The sequence below is a fragment of the Eucalyptus grandis genome, chromosome 1 (genome assembly GCF_016545825.1).
Source record: "Eucalyptus grandis isolate ANBG69807.140 chromosome 1, ASM1654582v1, whole genome shotgun sequence".
Lineage (NCBI taxonomy): Eukaryota > Viridiplantae > Streptophyta > Magnoliopsida > Myrtales > Myrtaceae > Eucalyptus > Eucalyptus grandis.
This window is the reverse complement of record NC_052612.1, coordinates 23,190,360-23,210,177: the sequence shown is the minus strand read 5'-3', so window position 1 is coordinate 23,210,177 and position 19,818 is coordinate 23,190,360. Positions and strand designations below refer to the sequence as shown.

The 19,818-nt window shown below is 37.3% G+C and overlaps 2 protein-coding genes across 3 annotated transcripts; both read right to left on the bottom strand.

Annotated features, from left to right (window-relative positions):
- Positions 1-289: 289 nt before the first annotated feature.
- LOC104436689 (protein FAR-RED ELONGATED HYPOCOTYL 1) lies at positions 290-3,084 on the bottom strand. The gene is made up of 3 exons (XM_010049540.3): positions 2,927-3,084; positions 733-1,352; positions 290-578 (listed from the first exon to the last, which is right to left on the bottom strand). The coding sequence occupies exons 1-3, from the start codon at positions 2,962-2,964 to the stop codon at positions 505-507; spliced, it is 732 nt and encodes a 243-aa protein (XP_010047842.2). The 5' UTR covers positions 2,965-3,084; the 3' UTR covers positions 290-504.
- An 8,179-nt stretch (positions 3,085-11,263) lies between these two features.
- On the bottom strand, positions 11,264-15,534 carry LOC104436700 (probable protein S-acyltransferase 16). Of its 2 annotated transcripts, none has more exons than XR_005550493.1 (7): positions 14,939-15,534; positions 13,169-13,261; positions 12,987-13,088; positions 12,538-12,615; positions 12,365-12,463; positions 12,185-12,300; positions 11,264-11,863 (listed from the first exon to the last, which is right to left on the bottom strand). XR_005550493.1 is itself a non-coding variant. In XM_010049558.3 (7 exons), exons 1-7 carry the CDS (start codon positions 15,215-15,217, stop codon positions 11,753-11,755), a joined length of 858 nt encoding a protein of 285 aa, XP_010047860.1. In that variant the 5' UTR covers positions 15,218-15,530; the 3' UTR covers positions 11,264-11,752. The 2 variants fall into 2 exon arrangements, 1 of the variants encoding a protein (XP_010047860.1); XM_010049558.3 differs by having other exon boundaries at positions 12,185-12,280; positions 14,939-15,530.
- Positions 15,535-19,818: the final 4,284 nt, after the last annotated feature.

The window sequence follows — 19,818 nt, the reverse complement described above, 5'->3', positions numbered from 1 at the left end:
ATCATTTATCTGGTAATTAAGTTGCTACGGTTTACTGGTTTACAGATTCTTTCAACTGAAAGGAGTTAAGGGCAAGTTTTCCTTAAAATACCGGTTCAACAGCATACCTGATCAAAATTCTCTAAAACGTATATCCAATCGAATCCTGTATACATCTAAGCACTCTTAGGAGATCTGATGCGCTCTTTGACCCAGAAGAGCGAAATTAATACACAAGCGATATCAAAAGGGAGATTGGGGAGCAGTAAGCATTTAGAGTAACTTGCATCTTCTAGCGAACACGAGTATGTACATACATCCCAACCAAAAACAGGGCAATATATCATCAAAGACAGTTCACTCAAGTTTTGCTAGCACTTGTATTTATTATAGAGTATGCAACAACTGAAAAGTAAGGCAAGACTGATTTAAGATCTCTGTACCTAAGGCAGAGTACAGGGCGATAATCTAGGAAGCTGATATTAGTAATATCTACATTTGATGTCTATTTCCGGCAATGCCCTGCTACAGCATGAGCATGGAGAAGTACTGCTCAAACTCCTGGTCTATTGTTGGTCTTCTCGTACTGTGTTGGGCTTCTGCAATGAAAAGCGACAGAGAAGTCAGCGACCAAAACATTGAGAATATACCAAGCCACCAGCTGGATATTGGCAGAATCAAGGATGAATTTGGAAAAGGCGGAGTAAGGAGGGGTGTTTCTACAATTATGCGATGCTCAACAGGAAACCATACCTCGGTTGACAATCCATCTTCCAGAGGAAAGGACAAAATTATTAGAAGGCTCCCCATTGGAGTAGATGATATCTTCAGTTTCATCATCATGGCATTGGTCGATGAAGTCCTTTCCCTCTTCCAAGCATATGTGATCTGCATGGTTTCCAAATTCAAGGAGATGTTCCTCCAAGATCTGTTTTACTCGTAATTGACTGTTGTGACTGAGAGGAATGACGTCTTGAAGACCTGGCACTAGATTATCATTACTATCCTCTTTATCCAGAACCATCGTGCTATGCGATGAATAAGATGGATTCTCTGAATTCGCACACCCGCAACTGGTGGACAACACTGAATGCAAGTTGGATATTGAGGTGGACTCGGTTTCACAGTTATCCATTCCATACAACGACATAGTGGAATCAGAATATTCCACAAAACTGTAACTATCCTTTTCCGATTCAGGTCTTGTACCATCGTTGTTATCACTTACGTCCACCTTTCCCTTGATTGCAACTTTAGAGATGTCATCTTTTTCTAGGTGCTTATTGAAGGTAGAGAATTGAATAGTGCCTTGATCCCAGCATTGGTGCTTCGGCAGAGGCAGAACCAAGAGCTCAGGCTGCAACTTTCTTTTCCTATATAGACAAAAACAAAAGCTCTTATCAAGTGCTAAGGTAATGTGAAAGCTTGATAAAATTGTAATAAAAATGCATTATATCATAGAGGGATCTTATAATGAATCCATTGATTCGAGATGATTTATTTACACCCCTTTGGACATGAAGCCGCTGGTCCTTTTTTCACTTTACAGGGCATAGATGGATCATGCATCTATCGACAATGGATATGACTAAGGTTAAGGAAGAGAGCACTGTTTATAAGAAATTGCTTTGATATTTTCATTAGATAATCAGGAGAAAAGAATCTTTATAGGAAAACTATATGAGTTCTGTTATATTTTGTTTTCTCAATTATTTCCATATGTGCTCTGGAAATGAGACCAAAGGTGAAGCCATTTGAACAAAAGCCACCACCTAAAGTTTAGCCATACCATGCATTTCAGAAGGAACCTTTGATTAAGGACAACAAATTTGGGGCCTAATTTATTCAAGATCGGGCCAAATCGGGCCAGATCGGGCCTAATTTATTCAAGATGGAGAACAATCTCAATTTTTAGGAGTAAAGTAGATATCTTCTTTTTCTAACTAACAGATAAATACACCCGAAAAGTAATATTGATTACAAAAGGGCCGTTTACTTAGAGTTAAGGGTAACCACCAATCTTCTGTAAAAAAACTTATGTCATTAAAGAAAGCGTGGAGTGCATATTATAACAAAAGACTCCCCTCATGTGAAGTCTGATATGACAAAAAGTCTCCCTAGCATACAAACCCAATATGCATGCCCCAAGAGCAATGAATTGTCAAAACCCAGAGTATATAAAAGAAGGGATACACCGTAATTGGGTGAAGAGGGGGAGTGAAGAATCAAATTCGAGACCTCAAACGCAATATCGACCTAGGCCATAGAGTTTGAGTGTGTAACCGTGTCTCCAAAAGCTTAAGCCGTTTAGAGTACTAAAGCCTGAGTATCCGTGTTTTATTACTTTGACATCATGAACCAGGCAGACGGGTGTGAGCAGGAACACCACAAAGACAACCGAGACACGAAAATCAGAAGCGGGGTACTCAAACTTATTCGCAAGAACTAACTTCAATTCACAGCCTTCCGCTCTCCAGTAAAAAGGAATCACATTTCCATGAGAAACAAGTACACTCCTGACAGCTCACATCACCTAATTAGCACAAAAAGACGGCACATTTTGCGGCACTTTTTCTCTCTCGCAAGCATCTCCGCAGTTCCTTCATTCTAGCCTAATCCTGGAAAGAGAGAAAAGATGCTCTCTCAGAAGTCCAGCTGCCGAATCTCTTCTTTCTCGGCAAACACCAATTACACACAAATCCGACAGCAACTCTCCGATTCTTGTTTAGCTTCCTAAATCCAACTCCACCAGACGACTCACCCCATTTCCCGAAATCATCCAAAGCTAAAGAAGACGACGCAGAGAGACCCGACCCATCAATCAATTCAGCTATAAATTTCGGCAGAACAAGAACTGCCGCACTCGCTACGACATGAAAACCAGACAACTCGCAGGAAACAAAAACAAAAACTAAAACCCAGGAAATCAAGGAGCAGCAATTCAAACCTATTGATATTTGATGGGTTCTCGTCGTCCTGATCCATGTCGAAGCACGGCGTGAGAGAGAGAGAGAGAGGGCATCGGAGTTGTTTCTCCTTCGGTTACTCAAGGTTCCCTTCACTCTGGCTTTTTCATCTTGTCTGGGTACGAGGGCCAGACGCGGGTTGTGGCGCGTGTGCGCGTGGCGGCTGGTACACTGGGAACCACTGCCGAACCGTACCCTTCTCTCGGTAGTCGGTGCGCGCTGACACGCGCGCGTGGCGCCAGACTTGCGTGGCGCGCGCGGGAGGGGGAGGCCATAACGGGGCCATCTCATCCCCACGTGCCGTCGCGCCATGTAATGAGGCTTAGTGGGTCCGACCTATATTATCCGTTTCCCCACTTTAGGCTATTTTTTAGATTAAAAAAAAAGAAAAGACGGCTACAAATCCCGAACCATACCCGTATTTGAATTAATTATGTATTTTTTTTAGTAAACAAATCTTGAATTTGTATTTGTTGATACCACTTGTCACGGGTCGATCAATTTCGGTCGATCAAACACCGCGCGGCCTTAGGATCGGTGATCCCAAGTCAGCCTTACACACACACTCGCTCGAACACAAGAACCGAATGGGCAAAGAGAGTGTATTTGCTTGTGAACGAACTGATTACAAAGCGGGAGAGGGATCCCTATTTATACAAGAGTGGGTCGCATCTCGACCGTGGATCGTCCCCCTCCGATCCAACGGCTCATTTTGAATCCGTATAATCATTACAAGCTATACAATGTGCTACTCGAAGGCCGCTCGGAGGCTACTCGATGGTCTCCGCACTAGGCAGCCCTTGGGAAGTCCATGGGTCGCGCACGTCGGGCCTTGGGCAGACCATGGGCGTGTGTCGAAGCAAGATCGGGGTTGCGTGTCCTCTCGACACGCGACCACCAACCGTCACGGCCGCTCGAACATCACTCAAGGGCCACTCATGGGCTGCGCATGGGCCTTCCGCTCGTTCTGCTCATGGGTCGTTCATGGGCTGCTTTCGGGCAGCCCCTTGTGCGTGACACGGCCCCTCACGGACGATCTTGGATCATGTTTGTCCGTGGGCCGTGTCATTCTCCCCCACCTAATCTGGCGACGCCCTCGTCGCATCCGTGGCATGGAAGGCTTCGATGTGCCCCTAGACAAAGATGGATGCATCGCGTGGCTCCCCTCACGCAGGCATCATGGCCGAGCGCATGGGTCGTTTTCGAGCCAAGCGGCCATAGAGGATGAATTTGGACGATACATTTACCTTCCGTCAAGATCTTATTAATAAGCACCATTAAAAATCAAGACAAACGATATTGGCATGCCTATGACTCAAGTGAAATAAAAATGCTCACCTTATAATAAAACATTGACAGAGGATAAATGTTATACACAAATATAAGTTTTGAGGTTTTGGTATCACGAAAAAACAATTTAAAGTAAATATATTATGATGGACATAGTTTTGAGTTTTTTTTTTATATCACTGTAAACATATTTTGAGGTTTTAAGTAGTTTTTTCCCTAATTTTTATTATCGCAAAAATGCTTAGAAAAAAAATCTATTTTGCATTTGGAATAAGACTGTGTAGGACATACAAATTGCCATAATGATGATAAATCAATTAAAAATTGTTAGAAATGTCATTGACATAACATAAAACTAGTTTACCATCCAAAACGGGTATAATTAAAAAGATTATATTTTTTTTTAAATAATAATTGACCAATGCCACCTACCCCTCTGAGTTATCACATGGGTTTTCCACACTTGATGGAATGTTCAGTTTAAACCATAATTACTGCTCATTTTAAACAATTTAGGCATCACTACTCCACCATAATGTTAGTGTGTAAAGTCGGTGACACAATTGAACCTAACCATAGACAAATCAAGGCTTGTTGAGGTTGAGAAGATAGCAGAGGTTTCGAATATGTGACTCGGAGGCCCTCAACCACTAAAGAGTAAGTTTTACACCATTATGCCAATCGTTGTAGGGATAAAAAGGTAATATCCAATTTAATTTAATGTTTATTAGTAAAACTGACTTTTGCACGTTGAGTGCATCTATTGCAATTACCATCAATCATAGAGCTGTTATGATTTTCCAAATAAAATATCTAAGAAAGATGTATTCTAAAAGTTAAATTCACATAAGTATGTAATTCTATCATATTTATCAAATTAACCGTAGCGTAGACTTCTTTTTTTATAATGTGCCAAGTGGTCTGAGTCAGGTTGATGCTTAAAAAGATAAATGAAAAAACAATTGTTTTCATCCCCAACATGCAAATGGCAAAAGTGAATGCGTGTAACTAGAAGTTCAAAGCCAATATCTCCCTATTCTTTTTTCTTTTTTTTGGGGTCAAATTTCATCATGACGCCAACTGAGTTGAACCAAAATAAATATATATCTACATCCAAACAAATTGAAAAATGACTACAAGTGAAAAGTATTGAAGGCAATTATTTTACTATGTTTGTTGGATTCACATTTCGCGTTTGTAGGTGGTAATATCATTTATCTTAATAAAATTGCTCAAGGAGTCCTAATTTTTTTCCAGTGAAAGTGCGTTTCATCAAATTATAAAGACATTGTCATAGTATTATCTATATGTCAATCGATTTTAATATGGACAAGAGCACCAGTATAAACATATTCAGCTTGAATTTCCTTGAACTTACATTAACCTTTCAAAAAAAAATCCTTAAAGGTGATCCTATGTGTCTAGTGGTTCCATCTACAGTTTGTATTATTATCCTGAAAATGCATCTTTAAGATGCTGTATTATTATCCTGAAAATGCATCTTCAAGATGCCAAGTGTGCTTATACTATTATCATATTGACTTGGCTTGTCTAACTTTTCGATAAGACTTCATAAAGACAATCAATCTTGGACATATTAGATTTTTGAAGAGAACTTTGAGAGTCGAGCATTATAGGAGCATTAATAAAAAGAAATATAGTGAATTCTAGAGATTCGGACATGGTGAATTGATTCTTCCTCTCATCACCGACACGTTATTAGGTATAGAGTTTTAATCTTACTCTAATTAATATGAAATGGCTCTAATACCATGAACAAGTCCACTAGAGGTGATCAGTTTCAAGGTGGGTCAATTCCTACCTTGGAATCAGATCCCAAACCGGACATGGACAATTTCTGACTTATGAGATTAGGAAACGACCATGTCTATACTAAAAGCGAACTAGATCAACGAAGAATCGACAATGTTATTTCTTTTTATATATTATGTTTTCTTTCTTAAAAGTTCTTTAATATTTTGAAAGTTACTTTAGTGTCAGATGAAATTACTACTCACAAGGAAGTTATTAGTGAAAGAATATATTATTCCCATAAATAAGATGTAATTTTTCCCTCACTGACTAAAACTCTAAAAAATAATATATATTCTAGGTTGGTTTGATCCGATTGGTTCTATTCCTCCCAAGAAATGGGAATTGGACTAGATCGATTTCCATGAGAGCCACCCAAAACCCCCCCACTCCATCCGGTTTCTGGGTTGGATCTGGACCAATGCAAACTCCTAGGATCTATTGTATAAACTATTTATTATGTGTGACAAATATGCTGTCTAACAACACATGACCCTTTCTCGGCCTTTCAAAGGGACGCTCTTTTAATCTTTAGAAAATTTTAATCTAAACCATAAGGCTGTACATAAATATACATATACATATACATATAAGATTGCCCTCGAGATCTAGAGATATATATTGCCCTCAAGATGTAGAGATCTATATAAAAAAAAAAAAAAAAAAAAAAAAAAAAAAAGCTAACGTAGAAGGATTTTAATTTAAACAACTACGCTCATTATTATTAAAGTATGATTAAAAGAGTTCGGTGACTTCTATATCTAAAAAACAATCAAAGCAATCTATGAATTCAGTTGTGATTTCTATGGTTAAATTTATATGTTCTATGCGAACAAATAATATGAAACAAGATAAAATCTCGAGCATGAAAAATAATATATAATGCAAATGTAATATATAATATTATAAGAAATAAGACAATAAATAATTATCATCCACAAGGGCAGTAGCCCACACTCAAGTGAGGTATGATAGAACGTAATTCAATTCACAATGTGACCTCACTCATGGGCGGTAATCCATACTCAAGTATGGATTTCACTAACAAATGAACTAAAGGAAAATTAAAATGTAGGCGGTAGTCCACTCTCAAGTGGAGATCCCCCTTAGACATAAATAAAGGGAATAGAACTAAATTATAGAGTAATTATGCCAAACAAACATTGGTTGGTGATTCCATCAAGTGATAGAGAATACATACAAAAGATGGAGTAATACAAGTGATGGGGTCATTACAAATTATTCAAGTGATTGGAAAGTGAATACAAGGTGTTTCAAGTGATAGAAAAGTGATTTGGGATGTTCTTGTGAAGGAAAAAGAAGAGAGAAGAAGATGAAATTTGGAGAGGAAAGTGATCAAAGAAAGCTTGTATAGTCTTAAGGCCTGCCCTTTTTCTCCTCTTGGCCTTCCTCTCATAATATCTTTCGCCACTTTTGTCTAGAGTGAACAGTAAAAAAAATTACGCCTTGACTTCTTTTGGTGATCCTCTGGTGATTTTGTGCAAGCACTCATCTTCTTTGGGTGATTTTGTGCAGGTTCCTTTATTCGTCCTCATCATTGTCTAACAAATCGATTCCATAGCAATCATCCTCATCAGTGTTGCCACTACGTTGGGATTCGCTAGAGAAACCTATAGAATTTATTTATGTCGTGATTTTTTTTGCAATGCAAGGAGATATTGGTCTATTTTTGTATTCAATGAGTGATTGGCTATTTGTGGGGTTTTGCCGATTCAACCATTTTATGACCGATTTTTCGAAAAGGTTATTAGTGAATTTGAAATTGTCCCACAATTTGGTTTTGTATCTCCTAACTAGATTTGAGACATGTGAGAGATGAACTAGGTGATTAAAATCGGATTCCTAGGTTGTAACCCAAGATATTCTGAAATTAATGAAAAAATGTATGAGATTTGAAAAATTGGATTCATGTGATGTGGGTTTGAAAAAAATTTGCAAGCTGTTTTTGTATTGTTCAAATAATATTTCAATAACAAGACCATAGTGATCACACTATCATCTAAACCAAAATGATAGTTGTTAAGTGGCGAAGTCTGTTGAGAAGTAAAAGAGCCATGTACGGCGATCTTCATCATTTTGGCGGAATAATGCATTTTGACCGTACTTGTTGGTAATCCTAGTAAATGTAAGTAGCAAGGTAAGGTAATTTGATAATTAACTAGGCTTCAAATTGTAATTGGGTATGAACCGTTAATTTTCGCATGTCAAGTAAAATGACCTAAAGGATTGTAAGTGTGGAATGGTTAAATATTGTTTGGGTTTTCGGATAATAAGAAGTGTTTAAAAGTAACTAACTTGGTTTCAAGCAGGATTTGTTTATATTAAGGTTGGGTTTTTGATCAACCATGTAGTTTGTAATACCGATTTTCTACAAAAAAATTTGGGTTTTCAAGATAAAATTCTTTTCCTATTTCCTTAATAAGTTGGTGTTGGCTGTTGGTGATGAATTGTAATTTTATGGAAGATTGTGATGTTACCACTAAGGTGGTAAGTTTTGTGATTGAGGAATAGGGTGGTTTTATAACATCCTAACTGGAAATTCGTTTGAGTGGTTGTGACTCTTTTGGTTTGTGAGAGGCTAATGGTGATGGGTTTAAAGTAATTTCAATTTGTTTTCATGGGTCATCTTGGGCTATTTCTACCTAAGTTTTGATGAGAGCAAGAAGTGATGGTGATTGTTGGGTTTGTGATCTTGTTTGGGGCTTTTATGATTGTGATGAAGAGGATTCCTGTTTGGTTTTTTGGGTGGATTTTGGCTTTGGGGAAATAATTGGGATATATGTGATAAAAATAGGGTGGTATCAGGTGATGGTAATTGTTAGGCTTTGACAAGGTTGGGATTAATCCATTGTTGGTGGTTCCAATTGTGATTGTGAGATCTTTCCCTTTTTTTCTTTTATGGATAGTTTTGGAGGTATATGACTATTTATCCTAAAAAAAATCTCATAAGAAAATCAAATAAAGAATTGAAGAACCATTAATGAATTCAACATAAAAGTCAAAGACTGATAAAATAGCTTGTCATCGAGCAAAAATCTGTTTTGAAGCAATATTTACTACATTTTTTTTATAATATTTCTTTTGCTGATTTGTAATCGATGCATAATAGAAATTTTTGATTTAATATGTCACCTAGAAATTTGGATATTGCCAAAAGAATGGCCAGTATTCCTTGTTCGATAGTAAAGTGATTTTGTTGGGTTTGATTTCAATGTTTGGAAATTGGATGATTTGTTCTCTATTATTCTTGACCTTTTGAGAATACTTTCATAGTCTATTTCTTAAGCATATGTTTCTACAATTTTGAAAGCAGATGGTCAATTAGGTGGAGACAAGGTATTTCTTAAATATGGGTTTTAATTTGTCTAATAATATTAGTATGAATTGATGTACAAGGTAGGGGATTTTTTTTTATAATCTTTGATGTAAATATATATAATATGTTAATATTTGGGAAGAAATTAAGATGTAATTGAGAATTCCTAAAAATCTTTATAATTGGGTTTTACTTTTGATTTCAATAGGAAATTTTACTGTGAACAAAATTTATCTTTATATTGGAATAATGCTTCATTAAGAAATGTAATGTCTTAGAAATCTAATTGTTGTTTGGAAAAGTACTATTATGGTGGGAGAAACTACTAAGCCATTTTTCTTGATGATGCTTATGAAGACAGATATATATTTGAAATGTTGATATATGTTGGTTGAGAATATTAAAACATCATCTATGTATACCAAAATATATTCAAAATATGGATTGAAAATATCATTCATAATTCTTTGAAATTCAAAATGAGCATTTTTTTGGCCAAAATGCATCACATTCCATTCATACTGTCCAAATGATACTATGAATATTGTTTTATGTTTATCCGCTTCATTAATTTGAATTTGTTAGAATCTTGATTCATATCAAATTTTGAAATAAAAAATTGAATTATGAAGTCTATTCAATAGATCCTCTTTATTAGGAATTGGATACCTGATCCTTTTTGGTGCTTTGTTCAATGGCTTGTAATTGATGATTAATCTAGGTACTCCTCTTTCTAATTTAGCTTTTTCATTTACATAAAAAGCAAAGCAACTCCAAGTTGATTGACTTTTCTTGATTAATATCTAATAAGTCTTGAATTTCTTTTTGACAAAATTTCAAAACTTCTTGATTCATTTGAGTTGGTATAACTTTTGTACGAATTTGTTTAAAAAAAAAAAATCAAGTTCATATGGTAAACTAACAATATGCCTCATCCTTTCCAAAAATACATTAGGTAAGATGGAACATATATTTTGTTCTATTTATTTTTGAAGGGATGCAATTTTGCTTGGAGACTGCATTTCCAGAATTTAAAATCCAAACCAGCTCCTCCCAAACTACCCCTAAGAAGTTAAAAGCAGAGCAAGTAGACCTGAGGGCAAGGGACCAGAATGACCGGCAATTTGTGTTTGCATATCGTGTTCATGTCGATAATTTGTGTCATCTTGTCGTTGCAAAAATGTTTCAATATAATCATGTGATTTTTTTAATTAAAAAACTAAGACATGTCAATTTATGTCAATCTCTAATAAAGTCATGCTATATCAAATTCGGTTTCTTTCCATAAATTGTGTTAGGCATGAATCATGCTCAAAAAATTTACCAAAAAAGATGAGAAATTTACTGCACGGATATCAATCTTGTCATAAACTTTTTAGTTTGATCAATTTAATTCCAAATTTTTTTGACAATTTACCAATTTAATCATTCAACTAATTTTGGCTCGAAATAGTTAACACTTTATCCCCGCATCAATGATTTCTGAATGACTAAATTAATAAATTGTCAAGAAATTCAAAACTAAATTGGCAAAATAAAAAGGTTAAGATTGAATTCACGTTCCATAGATTTAATACTTTCTTGGTCAAATCATGTCCGGAATTACCACCACCCCACAGAAGCTTATCCCATAATCATGGGCGGCACTCTTTGTTTGGGAGCAATCTAGGTGCAGCAAATGCAAGAATACAATCCCGGAATTTAAATTTCCCCACACATGATAATGTATAACGGTCGATAGTCGACGTCGAACGTGCGCCTCCTAGAGTTGATGGTCTTGTACTATTTTCCCACTTGGGTTGAAGAGAGGAAAGCTAACGATAAAGGTGTCGATTCGAAGGCACCAAGTACAAGAAAACAAGTTTGATGAACTCGAATCTTATTTTCAACCCGTTTCATGCATTATAACTCTAAAAGTATAAGAAAATGCATTCACGTTTCTATGCTTCCTACCAAACCTGTGGTACAAAGGAAATCTGGCAAGCGAATGATCCTTTTATATACCTTCCTTTTTGTACAATTGCAAGCCGAATTTCATACAGGCGTGTGAGCTCTATACCATCCGCATGCACATTAAGGACATCCAACCTATGACACAACAAATCAAAAGAAAGACCAAACTCCCCCTGTACCCAGATCTTACAAAGACTACACCGTGCCTTCGCATGTGGAGGGCTGTGCACCTCCAAGAACCTCGCAGCCAAAAGCTTCGGCATCAGAAAGCCGCTAGTCATGGAAATTCCCGAATGCAAAGCCACAGGAGCGTACGGTCTGAGAATCTCTAAATCAAATGAGGAGCGCTCTCTGCTTCAGTGAGTTAAAAGAATGTGGAATGACTCGAGATCAATTCTCAACAAAGCAAAAGTGGCTATGAATCAGGCGAAGCCGCCAACTCATCATATGAGGTGCGGAAGCGAAGACCGGAACCAATGTGTGTAGTTGTGGGGCATAACCAGCTTAATATATTGGGACCCAGTACCTGAAGGAAACAAAATGACGTGAGCCACTTGAGGCAAGACGGAGGTAAAAAAACAAAGAGGACAATCATCCTCAGTTCCTAAAGTACAAGACTAAAACACGCGTTCTTTCAAAGTGAGGCAGCAATCGAGCCTTGTGTACGTAGAGAAGCTATATGTCCGTTTGAGCTAAAAGCATTTGTTTCACCTTTGTATCTCAGTAATATCTTATTCACCATGTAGTAATACTACTCCACCCTATCAAAATTCTCAGCCCTGGAATCAAGTCAAAGGGCAACATTGAATTTGACCACCCACTAATATTAAGGGTATATTGCTCTTACCATGGTCAAATTTTCGTAGGCACCAAGATCATATGGATGATTATAGACACTGCCTCCCTTCTCTGCCAACCACATTGCTCTCACACCTTCATGATACTGTTGAAAAAGAATAAGAGCTAAAAGAAGAGAGTCATCAGCAAATAACAATGGACAGATGATAGTTCTGTCAACTTTACCAACCTCAATTGTGGTCTTGTTATGCAAAATAAGGTAGATGTGCCAACCCAATAGGACACCTAAGGCAATGCACAGAGGTACAAGCAACAGCCCCGAAATAACCTGTAAATAGCAGACAATGAGTCAAATGGACTCGAGTATATGGAGTATTAAACCAAGTGTTGCGAGTGTATTACATATACAGTTCGGAAGGAGTTTTCACTTTGCTGATCATCCTTTTCAGGATCAATGATCAAACTACCCAGAAGCAAGACCTATATGTTCATCCAATAGGGTTAGCATAAATAAACTAATCTCATTCAAATGCTCTTGCTGGAAATTAGTCCAAAAGTTGTTGCCTATAAACTTAGATCACCAAAGAAAAGAAAAGAAAAGAAAAAAAAGGAGGTCCTTTCTGGATCGAATACAGATGAGGCACAATGAAGTTCATTAAAGAAAGCATGCCAGCATTAGGAACACAAGGCCCCAAACTGTGGAACCAAAATTAAAACTCTCCTCAAGAGGATAGATGGATGCATCAAATTGAATGAAGTTAAAAGGAACCGTGCAAATGCATATGGATTTAGTGAATTGGACTCATAACATAAATCCCTTGAAGGAATCCTCCAAGAAATTACATACATACCAGTGAATAGATGCATGCTGTTACCGCATAGACAACAAATACAAAGAAGACCTTGTAGTTTGCGTGGCCAACACAATTGTTTATCCAAATGCAGTGGTGATCCTGACAATCAAGTGGCACTAGGTAAGTGAACATAGTATGAAGTATATTAATCCACAGACGATAGCATGCGTCACGCATACCATTCGCAGAACACATCTTTTGCAGACTCGACAATGATGTGCACGTGGAGGCTTATAGAGGGAACACTTTTGGCAATATCTCAAATCGCCACCCTGCAAAAATCCACAAAATAACATATTTGCAGGTCCAAATTTCCAGATTTAGAGACTAAGGAGAAGCTGCATAGAAAGTTTGAGTATCACCCTCATATTAGATATAATCGCATTCTCTTTGACAGCAGAATACTTAACAACTAGCTTCTTTCTGTCTACTAACTCAAGTAGGACTGATTAATTAGGCAGCTCAAACAAGAACCAAGCACCAGCACTTTATGCTGAGCCTACCCTATTTACCAAGAGTAGCATCAGCGCAGATTCAGCGGCATATCATTCACAGTGTCAATGTCTCAAACAGAGAAATTCGTTCTGTAGCCCAGTGCCAAGGGATGGTAGGGAAGACGTACCAGATCAAATGATGATTCTAACCCAGGCTTGGTTGGAAACAAGATACTTGATCAGGCCTGACTAAATTTGAGAATATAATAAAACTAGATAGACAACATAAATGGAATTTAATTCCCCATACATGAATGTGCATAATATATGATATCAGTGATGAGAAGTTGAAGAGAATCAAGAACACACTCAAATTTGTCAACTCCAATAGAGCAAACCCCTAAGATCGGGATATATTAATGCCATGACAAAATGACATTTCAAACAATCTTCTCAACAAAGTGAACAGCAAATGAAAACAATTGGGAGATGAGGAATATAAAACACAGGATATATGATTCTTCCAAAATTCTGCAAAGAACACTGGATCCCCAAGGTGAAATGTGATTACAAATACAATTCAGTACACCCTTTGGCATCATAAATTTCATTGCCAAAAGCATTGTTATTATGCGAGCATCATAATGAGTGGACAATTCAAACTTCACATAAAGGACATCATTGAATTTTCCACAAAGGAGGCAATTTCAATCATTTTGTGATAGAAAATATGCGAGAGTTGGTGTTGCATTAGTTATAGGATGGCCAGGACACCTGACAAGGTTTTCAGAGTGCCATGGTCATATTGCAGGGTCAATACCTAGTTAAAACTACACAGTCAAAATCAACTATATGTCAGACGTTAACAACGGGCCAGGTCCAACTTTTAAATTTGACAGCATCCACATTCTGCAATAGCCCACAAGCAATAATGGTAATGGCACCTCTGATGCTATTTCAATACCTAGAGCAAGGAAAGCAGAGAGGAACACATTATTCTCGGGATCTATTTACAAGCTACAATTACTTCCAGAATCTTTTCAACAGGCTATCCCTGTCGTCTTGCAGAATCACATGGACGAGGTGGCCAAGACCACTAAAAATAGACTCCACTTCAAATATTCTCAACTCAGCATCCCTTTACTTATTCATTGTTTACAAGCATTCTACACAGATCAACATTGCCGACCAATGAATACTCCACTCCCATCTTTATTACAGGGATCGCATCAGCAACCCACCAACAAAGATCTGATAGTTGCAAATTCATAACCCTTTTCTGGGAAAGAGAAATCTTGAAAAGTAAAACAAAACCAATCACCGTCATTGCCCATATGTCCAGATCCCCTCCATAAATTGAGCACCACATATCAGCCCATGCATGTAACAAGATTCTCTAACAATCCATTCAACGCGAGGAATCGAGTATCGAGGTATCAAATGCGCATAAACTGGAATTGAAAGGGGGCAAAGAGAAGAAAACCAGCGATTCTTGGAACGGAATCAGGGCCATACCTTGCGCTTGATCTCGTGAATCGGGGTCTCGGCATCCTCGACGTCGGGCACGAAGGTGGGAGGGACCCGACCCGGGTCGGTGAAGACGGAGGCGGCGTAGTTGAAGACGCACATGAGGGCGACGCCGGTGAAGGCGGCGGCGTTCATGAGGCCCGGCGAGGAGGCGAGGCCGAACCAGCGGTCGATGAAGACGAAGACGGTGGAGAAGTAGAGGAAGCCGATCGCGAGGACGACGGCGGCCACGGGGGGGGAGAACCCGATCCCGCCCCGCCGCTTCATGGGTCGCTTCCTATCGCGCGCGCGCTCGTCCTCCCGGAGGGCACCACCGGCGGCGAGACGGCGGCGGCGACGGCGTCTCCGGAGGCGGCGGCGGCGGCGGAAAGGAGGGAGCTTGAGAGGCGGGAGGGGGAGATGCGGCGGCGACGCTTGGTGGGTAGCTCTCGAATTTAGTGGAGAGAGGGGGACTCCGCGGTGGGTGGCTTCGAGCACCTGCGACGACGGTGGAGTGGGAAAGAAGGGAAAGCGAAAGCTGGACGTCTCTCTCTCTTTTCTCTGCTTCGATTCTCGGATCAGAGACGGAAGAGAGGAACGTGGGCGGAAGATTTTCACTCCTTTTTCTCGTCAACCAACAGCAAATAATAATAATAATAATAATAATGATGACGACGGGAAGTCATTTTTACTTTCTAGTTTCTACGCGAAATCCTCTCTGGTCACTCGAACTCATTTCTCGAAGTACATTTTGTCATTCGAGTAATTTGTCTATCAGCCTCCTAAATCAACGTAAGGAAAATGACACAGATGATCTCTTGAAATTAATATGTAGCTTATTTCTAACTTTTCATCGGTTCAATATGATCATGAAATTTAGTTTAATGGTAATATTATCTCTAAACTTTAATTTATTCAAATTTAGTGATTAAATTATATGAAAATATTTAAAATTGTCTCTCAATTTGAATTAATGAAATGATAACATTGGATATTTACACATAGTCTAAAGACTCGATTAAACATGTATCAAAAATTAATATATCACATTAAATAAATTGAAATTTTGGAGACGACATTGCATATTGAGTTAAAACTCATGAATTATATTAAACAAATCAAGAATTCAATTATGACATTGCATATTTGGTGCAATTATCCAATTAACAAATTACTGGAGATGATAGCACGAGGAATAATTAGAAAATAGCTACTTTATCCTAAAAGAATAATAATAGATAAAGAAATAAACATCGTACAAGATTTGCTCAATTGAGCCTCTGATGAGGAGGAAAAGAGCTTATGCCCTCGTAAAGTTAAATAATTTCGTTATCATGATACATTTGCGCGTGTACATGCAAATTCAATTATGAAATTGGAAGGAAATTAGTAATTAGATCCATAACATCTTATGCGTCGAAGTCCTAATTATTTAAACCAACAATTAAAAACATTGATATTAACATAAAAAAGAAGTGGCACTTTTCATTAACGAGATAACTCTTAGAATTGTTTACACTATGGCTTTACTATGTGAGCCTATCTCCATCTTAATAGAAAATTGGATTAATGCTACCAAAAACCTAAATTGATATACATGTGGCAAATTTACCCTAAAATAATATTAGGGTCATTAAAATTTTAAATTAGTACACTTGCATAGATTTACTTTGAACTAATTTTAGGTTCACCAGTAACTCCAAACCGGTACTAACGTAATATATTCACCATTTATTTGCTTCCATCAAATTTTACCATAAAATTGCTGAGCTATATAATATATGACAATAACCCAATTGACATGAGAAGTTTGCATGAAAATCCATATCGGTTTGAGGTAAAATGGTCACAGGTGTTTGAATTTTGGGTTTTTTGTGATCCAAAAATCAATTTAGAGTAAATTGATCATAAGTATACCGATTTAAGTTTTTCGTGGTATTAACCCAAAAAAATTTCTGCTTACTACTACCTATTTTATTTTCATAGGGAACTCATTATCTATTGTTTCTTTATCGGTTCAAATTTAAGTGAGTAAAAATGACCAACAATAAGGGGAAATTTCAATAGCTTTCAAACAAGGACCATGTACTCATTGTGCCTGTACTCTTTACCGTAAAAACCTTCTGTCAAATGTATATTAAGGGAGATTATAGCTTTGGAATTAATTGAGACACATTAGCTTGTTAATGAAGTATTATATAATTGGGAGAAAGTGGGTAAATGAATGACTGAACATTACCATCTCAATGCATTTCGAGAATATTTAAATGATTGCTCATTGATGAAAATTGAAATTAAGGGCTATGCTTACACTTGCGCGAATAATAGAGAAGGGGAAAATTTTGTTAAAGAGAATTAGATAGGGTATCATGTAAACTAGAATGGAGGTTCTTATTCCCAAAGACCAAAGCCTATGCCCTTCTTATCATTGGATCAGACCATAGACCTTTACTGCTAGTTTGTTCAATAGCAACAATTAAAAGGAGGAAGGAATTCAAATTTGAGACTTATTGGATTGAAGATGTTGAATGTAGAGATTGTCCACCCTGCATGGTATTCTGTCCATTTGGAAAATCCCGGGTGACAGAAGAACTTTTAGGAGGTTATTAGGGCCTTGATTTCTAGAAGTAACAAGAAGTTTTCAAACAACCATTAAAAAAAAAATAAATAAATAAATAGAAGCCCTTAAGAAGGAATTGTTATTTTTAACAAATAGTACTAGTCTCATTCATGACAAATCCATATCTCAAAGTATAAAAAGGAGAATGAATTATTATGGAGACAAGAAAAGATATATTAGAGAATGAGGTCGAGAATAAATTAGTTAAAGTAGGGAGACATAAATACTAAATATTTTCATGCGACCGCTATTCAACTAAGGCAAAGAAATAGAATGTCCATGCTAAAATCATCAGAAGTTGAGTGGACTAGGGAGAGAAACCAGATTCAGCTTACAACAACTAATTATTTTCGAGACCATTACACATGAGTAGGCCAATGAAACATAACTTCGGTATTAGATTTATGTCTTAGGTAGGTAGGAGTTGAAATGAATGAGTTATTAGTAGCTGATGTGACAATATGGGGCAACAAAGGCCCTTGGGCCAAATGGCTTAAATGATATGTTTTTTCAGCAACATTGGGAAATTATTAAACAAAATATTTTTATGGCTATGAAGGAGTTTTCCCTATCCGGTGTTATGGAACCAACTCTAAACAGAACATACTTCTCATTGGTCCTAAAAATACCCAATCCAAAAAAAATTGGAATAGTTTTGCCCCATTAATCTTTGCAATTCCGTGTATAAAATCATCTCAAAGACTATGGCTAACAGATTAAAGCCCTAGTTGCTAGTTTTGATTTCTAAGGAGTAGAGTGCGTTTATGAGTGGTAGACAAATTTAGGACAACATCCAGATTATGGAAGAGGTCCTCCATCAATTGAGGATCCAATATAGAAAGAAAAAGTTCCAAGCCATCCTTAAACTTGATATGTAAAAGGCGTATGATAGAGTGAAGTGGGATTTTTTTTAAGCATGTATGCTGAAAATTCGTTTTTTGCGAAAAATGAGTTAGATTTGTGATGTAGTGTGTTGCTACAATATCATTTAATGTAAAATTAAATGGAGAACTACTTCATTGATTCCACCATTACAAGAGGGATTAGATAGGGTGATCCTTTATCACACTATCTCTTCATTTTGGTGGCAAACTGCTTGTCATCTTTGATAGATATCACAAATGGAAACTCATAGCATAAAGGGGATTAAGCTGAATAGATATTGCCCTACCCTTTCTCACTTGCTATTTGTGGATGATTCCATATTTTTTTTCTAGATGGATCACTTATTGAATGCCATACTTTCTCGGCTATCCTCAATCAATACTGTTTTGCCTCAAGGCAACTAGTCAATCTGAAAAAATCATGTGTATTCTTCAGTACATGATGGCCTCGATCATTGAGGGATAACATGGCTAGGGAGTTAAGGATTCCAGAGATTAGTCACGAAAGGAAATATCTAGGAATTCCTTCAAATTGGGGTACCTCAAAGAAGCAAATGTTCTCATGGATCTTGGGGAGAGTGCATGAAATTGGAAGGGTAGAAAGAACAACCGATTTCCAAGGCAAGAAAAGAAATATTGTTGAAAACAATTTTACAAGCCTTACCACAATATGCAATGTCTATATTCAAAATCCTAATTTCCATTTGTAAAGCTATTGAGCAAAAATTAGCAAACTTTTTTATGGAAAAATAGTGATTCAAAGGCTGGATTATATTTGAAAAAGTAAGATGCTCTAAAAACCAAGAAAGATAAATGAGGCATAAGCGTTAAAAACTTACTGTTAACAAAGCTATGCTAAGTAAACAGGTATGGCGTTTAATCAAATTTCCATAATCAATGGAGTAGAATTTTTAGAGGCATTTATTTTCACAAAAGGAATTCTAGCATGTAGAGAAAGGAGGAAAGCCATCTTGGGATGGCAAATCCCACTTGTGAAAAGGGAAGCAATTTCCAACTCGACAATGTATTCAATAGGAAATGGGGAAAAGGTAGATATGAGGACATATTGGTGGTTGAAAAGAGATCTTATTGGTGGACATGCAAATTGGAATGATTCATGCAAAGTGGCTGAGTTGATTCTTCCATAAGAAAAATCTAGATGCGCTCTTTGATGAATAGATCAAGCAAGAAATTCTTTCCATCCCAATCAATCCTAATGAGGCAAAAGACTAGCTAATGTGGATAAGTACAAAGTCTGGCTGCTACAAGGTCAAAAACACCTGTAATCTACTCAGAAATGCACTGACAGTAAACCAAACACTATACAACCATCATCTTCATATCTGCCACCCAAAGCATTATGGACTTCCACATGGAACTTAAAG

Excerpts from the sequence above, each read along its gene's own strand:
- LOC104436689 (XM_010049540.3), bottom strand. The coding sequence starts at position 2,964 with ATGGATCAGGACGACGAGAACCCATCAAATATCAATAG. Across the intron at positions 1,353-2,926 it reads AACCCATCAAATATCAATAG|GAAAAGAAAGTTGCAGCCTG; the intron begins GTTTGAATTGCT and ends TTGTCTATATAG. Across the intron at positions 579-732 it reads AAGATGGATTGTCAACCGAG|AAGCCCAACACAGTACGAGA; the intron begins GTATGGTTTCCT and ends TTTTCATTGCAG.
- LOC104436700 (XM_010049558.3), bottom strand. The coding sequence starts at position 15,217 with ATGAAGCGGCGGGGCGGGATCGGGTTCTCCCCCCCCGTGGCCGCCGTC. Across the intron at positions 13,262-14,938 it reads TTCACGAGATCAAGCGCAAG|GGTGGCGATTTGAGATATTG; the intron begins GTATGGCCCTGA and ends GGATTTTTGCAG. Across the intron at positions 12,616-12,986 it reads CAGCATGCATCTATTCACTG|GTCTTGCTTCTGGGTAGTTT; the intron begins GTATGTATGTAA and ends ATGAACATATAG.